Source organism: Cucumis melo, chromosome 10, assembly GCF_025177605.1.
Source record: "Cucumis melo cultivar AY chromosome 10, USDA_Cmelo_AY_1.0, whole genome shotgun sequence".
Taxonomy (NCBI): domain Eukaryota; kingdom Viridiplantae; phylum Streptophyta; class Magnoliopsida; order Cucurbitales; family Cucurbitaceae; genus Cucumis; species Cucumis melo.
In genome coordinates, this window is record NC_066866.1 from 8,164,725 (window position 1) to 8,170,724 (window position 6,000).

The 6,000-nt window shown below is 36.1% G+C and overlaps 2 protein-coding genes across 2 annotated transcripts; both read left to right on the forward strand.

Annotated features, from left to right (window-relative positions):
* Positions 1–897: 897 nt before the first annotated feature.
* LOC127151368 (14-3-3 protein 8-like) lies at positions 898–3,534 on the forward strand. The gene is made up of 2 exons (XM_051090939.1): positions 898–1,098; positions 3,400–3,534. Exons 1-2 carry the CDS (start codon positions 898–900, stop codon positions 3,532–3,534), a joined length of 336 nt encoding a protein of 111 aa, XP_050946896.1.
* Positions 3,535–3,537: 3 nt separating this feature from the next.
* On the forward strand, positions 3,538–4,352 carry LOC127151117 (uncharacterized). The gene is made up of 2 exons (XM_051090500.1): positions 3,538–3,736; positions 3,980–4,352. Exons 1-2 carry the CDS (start codon positions 3,541–3,543, stop codon positions 4,201–4,203), a joined length of 420 nt encoding a protein of 139 aa, XP_050946457.1. The 5' UTR covers positions 3,538–3,540; the 3' UTR covers positions 4,204–4,352.
* The last annotated feature ends 1,648 nt before the right edge of the window (positions 4,353–6,000 follow it).

Genomic DNA, 6,000 nt, shown 5'->3' on the forward strand with positions numbered 1-6,000 from the left:
AATATTTAAAATATCACAAAAGCAGTTTCGGGCCCTCTTTTAAATTACGTTTCCAATAGTTTTAAAATATAGTTCACAAAATCGTTAAAACAAAACTACCAATCAAATGTTCTAACCATGACTCCATTAAATTCTCAAAATAAATAGAAATTTACAAATACGTTAGTAGAAACATAAAGAAACTAGACGCGTCCATATGGCCTTCACGCATCCTTCTTGCCCCTCGCCATACCTTTACCTGAAAAGTTAAAGAGAAAAGGGTGAGTATAAGAACATACCCAGTAAGGGACCCACTACTGGGCCCATTAGGGTAATAACAGTTAGCTTCCTATTAAGGGGTACCCTACATAAACAGTCTAGTGGTTTCGTAGAACGCACACATCAATCAGTTTAGTGATCCCGTCGGAAGCACATATCAGTCTCGTGATTCCGAAGGATGCACATATCAGTCTAGTGATCCCGAAGGATGCACATATCAGTCTCGTGATCCCGAAAGATGCACATATCAATCTAGTGATCCCGAAGGATGAACATATCTATACTTGAATTGGCTATAGCAACATTAGGAAACTCACTAAATAATCCTTATCGAAGACTCACCGTGACCCAACGTGAAGGAAAAATGGCTTAGATGGCTCGGTGAAAAGGGAGATCGGCTCGGCTCGACTCACGCCTCGACTTGGTCAATTCGTGGCTCGGCTTAGCTTGGATCAACTTGCGACTCGACTTATGGCTCGGCTCGACTTGGATCAGCTTACGGCTTAGCTTGTGGCTCAGCTTGGATCATAGCTTGATTCGGCTCGGGTCGGCTTGGTCGGCTCGGGTCTATACGTAGTGCAAAATGACCGGCGTGATGGTGGCATTTCATGGACGACCGATGGCGACACCGCAACAGAAATGAAGGGGCAGCCCGCTCGACTAAGGGCAGAAGCGGCCGGCGGCCACTTGGGTACACGAGATGAAGAGAGAGAGAGCGTCGGAGATGGCGGGCTTGCGAACAGTCGGATGACCGATTTGGAGGTCCCGTCGACGGTTGGCCATGTGGGCACGAAAGACGGGGACGTGCGGACAGTGAAGAACGAACGAGTAGTGACAACGGTTCTGGGACGAAGAAGATGAAGATGGGAGAGTTGACGGACGATCAACTGTGAGTAGAGACGGTCGACTCCCTCGCACTTCGCCCGACACTGTCGGTGTAGGAAGGACGCAGTTTGCGCGGTTGACGGCGGCGGAGAAGAGTGGTCGAAAGAAGAGGAAGGGCGGCAGCGCTGCTGGCGCTGTCGGGAAAGAAGGAAAAGATGATTGGGGCGGCGGTCGGACGAAGGGAGAAGAAGGAGAAGGAGCCGGGGGGAGGGCGGCGCGCGCGGGTAGCTTTGGATTTTCTTTTTAAATATATATATATATATATTAAATAATAATAATAATAATAATATAATATGATTTATATTATATTATTATTATTATATTATATTATATCATTAAAAATTTATACCCTTCCTTTTCTTTTTACTTTCTCTTCTAAACCAAATAAAATTTAACACCAAAAATTTTAAATCCCCAAAATTAACATAAAAAGTTAAAATTTACCTTGAAATTTGGGGCGTTACACTATGCATACAATACTGACAAGTAAAAATTATTTTTCCAAATTGACAATGCTGGAAACAAAAGTCAATACAATTTCAAGTTCTGCAAACTTGATTGAAGGGTTTGGTAATTAAAGTAAATATTATTTTCCCTAGAGGAACAAAATTCACAATTAATAGTGCATTGTTCTCTAGTCAATCAAAGAGAAATCTATTGAGTTTTAAAGATATATGCTATGGTTTTTATATTGAGACTGATAGAAAGAATGAGGTAGAATATCTTTATATTATACCTACTGTCTAAAATGAAAAATGTATATTAGAAATGTTGACTGCTTTATCTTCTGGATGATATTATACTCATATACGAGTAATTGAAACATATGCAACAATGAACCTAAAGTTCATGAATCTAGACATATTTACAATTTGACACAATCGATTGGGTCATCCAGGATCTATAATGATGAGAAAATTTTTTGAAAATTCACATGGACATCCATTGAAGAATAAGAAAATACTTCAATCTAATGAATTATCATGTGATACTTGCTCTCAAAACAAATTAATAATTACACCATCACTAGCTAAAGTGGGAATCAACACTAGAAGAAATCTGGTCTTTAATGTCGGGTGGAAAAAATGAAAAATAAGCTTTAATGTCGGTTTTCAAAAGGCGGATGTTTAATGTCGGTTTTAAACCGACATTAAAGCTTTATCTTTAATGTCGGTTTAAAACCGACATTAAACATCATGTTTTTTAGAACCGACATTAAAAGTCTTTTTTATTTTATTTTTTATTTTTTTAATTTTGTAAAAAGTTGAATTTTTCTCTCTCTTACTTTACTCTTTTTTCCTTTCTTCTCTACCAAACCCTAGACTTTACTATTTTCTCCTTTCTTCTCTACCAAACCCTACGAAAGAAGGTTTTCTCTCAACATTTCTTCCCTTTCTTCCTTTCTCAATCTCATCACTTTCTCCCCTCTCTTCTTGGTTCAACATTTCTTGGTTCAACACCTGGCTCTGAGCTTTCTGTTGAGGAGCGAAATCTTCTCTCTGTCGCTTACAAGAACGTGATTGGCTCACTTCGAGCTACTTGGCGGATTGTTTCTTCCATCGAGCAAAAGGAGGAGAGTCGTAAGAATGAAGAGCATGTTGTTCTTGTTAAGGATTTATGTTACAGAGAAATATTGTCTGTTATTTTGAAAAAAAATTCAGATATTATAGAAGCCATAACACTCACCAACAAACTCTACTGGTCAAGGCCTAAGGGCTCTACCATCATCAGAGGTTAGCTAACTTTGCTTCAACTCTTACTGTGAGTTCTCAAAAGTTTATGTTATCTGATCTCATCATCACCCATACACCATTATCATCATTGCTAAGAACACAACCGCAGTCTTTTTGTCTGATGAAAGCCTATGTTATATATTTTAATAACAAGGATGATGCATCACCACCAAATAATGCTTCCTTTTTTTAATAACAACCGCAGTCTTCTTAAATGAACATTATAGCTTTAGAAATTCCCCCTTTTTCCTTTTTTTTTTTTTTTTTTGAAACGAGAATCTTTTGAGTCTTTCATCATTTTCTTTTTCTCCGTCTCCCTCCTATTTAATATTGACTTTGCTTCCTTTGTGATTCATAAGTCGCTTTCCACTATTACTTCTGTTCCAAACTAGTGAATGTTTATAGAGAATTGTTTTCACTGAAAAAGAATATAAGAAGAAAAAAAAGAATACGGAAAAGATAGACAAAAATAAAATAAAAAGTTGAGTCTGAGCTTTCTGATGTCTGCGCGAGTATTTTGCAGCTTTTGGACTCGAATCTTATTCCATCTGCCTCTGCTAGTGAGTCTAAGGTCTTCTACTTGAAGATGAAAGGGGATTACCATAGGTATTTGGCGGAGTTTAAGGTTGGAGATGAGAGTGGGTGTTTTCTATTATAAAACTTTATGCTAGATTTGCAAGTATGTTATCAGTCATTACAATTGCAATCTCTCTTTGTATCTCGGTTTTCTTACTATATGCAATGTTTTCAGGACATCACAAAAGCAAGAAAGATACCGAAGCGTGCTTTGCCTATTATTTGCTTCAGAGAAGTCAGCCCCCCATTGTCGGATGCTTCAAACACTTCCATTATAGATTCAGGTTATTTGACTTAGCTATTTTAAAGCAAGCTTCATTTTGTTGTTCTAGTCTGCTGTCTTAGCCTTGTGTTTGACTTTGAGCATTTTATCTCTAAGATGTATATTTAGTAACATGTTCTAAGGTTGTTTTTCTTTCCTTGAAATAAAAGAAAGTAACGTAAATTTAATACCATCATAGTGCAGAGAAGGAAAAGAGTGAGAAAGAATCAAATATAATATAGTGACCTTTATGTGTTGTTTGTAGGGGGGAAGAGTTATGGCTGTTCTGAAAATGCGAGTGCTGCAGGAACGTATTACGATGCTGTGCCTCGAAGCCTTATTGTTAGCAATGACAACTTATCTACTCAGACGGATACACTTCTTCTAACATTTCCCAAGCAGCCTCTTTGGACAAATGTGTACATTCAAAACCATGCTAAGGCTTTGGTTCCTTTGTTTTGGAGCCGTGTACAGGTTATATATCTCTGAGTATATGCTTCCACGGTTATGCAGATTATTATTTCTCTGATTTCTGTTCTCATATGGATCATGCAGCTTGAGTGTTTTTTGACCTGGACTTCTTGAGTTGCCTTTTTTTTTTTTGGTTATAATCAATGCCATCTTTCTATTAATGGGAAGTGTTGTATTTTTTCCCTTTCTTAGAGAAGAAAGAGTAATTTCATCAGAAAAAGGATTTAAATAACCAGAATTCCAAGAAAAGGGCAGATACTTGCTTGTTTGGTGGTTCGTTGAAAAGTAATCAATCATCACATTCAAATAATAACAAATTTTGTTACTTCTTTGGGAGTGTTTTTTTAAAGAAGTGATTATATGATTTGTTTATAAGTGATTTATTAAAAGTGATTCTCATCAAATCATCTTCATATTTGGATTTATGATTTTAAACATGATTTTCATTCAATCAAAGTTGATGTTGAGTGATTAAAGATATTTTTGGGAGTGATTAAAGTTGATGTTGAGCAATTCTGTTATTAAGGCAAGTAGCAGCTCCTTTTGTTTCCCATATATCTTGGACACATGACAAAAATCAAGCCAATCTTTCCTGTTTGTTATGGGGTATTTGGCAGAAGAGAAATAGTAGAATCTTTTGTGGGATTGAGAGGAAGCCTTTCTCTTGGGCGCCTCGCCAACTTTACTGTTTCTTTTTTTCTGTTATTTTCTAAACTAACAGTTTTACTGTTTCTCTCTAGGCATTATAATAAGTTCTTTTTATATTATTTCTTAGGTCATAATTCTTTTTAAACTAGAGACCCTTCCTCTAGGGTGCTCCTTTCGTGGGATTTTGTTTATTTTATTATTTTTTATGCCCTTATATTCCAACTTGTAAGTTATTGCAGTCCTGCAAAAGTTTCTTCCTTGGGCCTGTTTGTTCAATTAAGGCACGTTGTTATTATTAATTAATTAATTATTACTATTATTTTTACTGTTGGTCTTATCTCTCTCTCTCTATATATATATTTAATTGAACTTATTTCTCTATTGTTTCAGAACCATACATGCTGTCTTTTCTGTGACAGACTGTGCGGATGATTTTAAGGTTGCTTGCCTGAAAAACGACTTTTTGGGGCATTTTGATGTTTTTAATCCTTTTCTTCGGTCCCCATTACTACTTCAATAGGCTAAAAAATTTCATATTTTCTTTGTTTTTGATTGGTTGGTACTTGGTTATTGTGGATTACAGAGCCTGAGTTATGTTTGTCAATTATTTTTCTTTTTCCGTTAATAAACAGATGTATATATCATTTTTTTTTTTAAATGTGAAAAACTGAGCTATCATTGATATGGCAGATATAAGAGCATGCACATTTTTTTTATTGTTTGTTTGTACCAAGTGTTGAATATCTACTTGATAATATTAAGGTTGGGCCTAAGTCATTCCTCCGAGGACCTTTGGACGATTCAAAAGCCAATAAGACGTAAGTTTTCTAATGTATGATCGTAGATCAGTAATTTCGTTTTTGTTTCCCTAACTTTTCTATAAATTTGCAGGAGACCACGGCTCTACTGTGAACTTTCTGATTGTCCAGCGGAACTACTTCACCCCCCTGAAGATTGTAACGTGAATTCCACATTGCCCTTCACTCTTCAGGTGTCTCATTAGCCAGATTGACCACTAAGTAGTTATCTTGTGTGGAGAATATTATTTTTGAGATTTTTGAGATTTATTCATTACACTGAACATGCTTTGAATATGTATATATAAACATAATATTAATATTTTATTTTGTGTATTCAAATGTAAAAGACAAATGTTATAGTTTCTAA

What these genes read in the sequence shown, in the direction of transcription:
- LOC127151368 (XM_051090939.1), top strand. Translation starts at nt 898, where the DNA reads ATGAAGGGGCAGCCCGCTCGACTAAGGGCAGAAGCGGCCGGCGGCCAC. An exon ending in ACGAACGAGTAGTGACAACG is followed by an intron (nt 1,099 to 3,399) that starts GTTCTGGGACGA and finishes AGTATTTTGCAG; the next exon opens with CTTTTGGACTCGAATCTTAT.
- LOC127151117 (XM_051090500.1), top strand. Translation starts at nt 3,541, where the DNA reads ATGCTAGATTTGCAAGTATGTTATCAGTCATTACAATTGCAATCTCTC. An exon ending in CACTTCCATTATAGATTCAG is followed by an intron (nt 3,737 to 3,979) that starts GTTATTTGACTT and finishes TGTTGTTTGTAG; the next exon opens with GGGGGAAGAGTTATGGCTGT.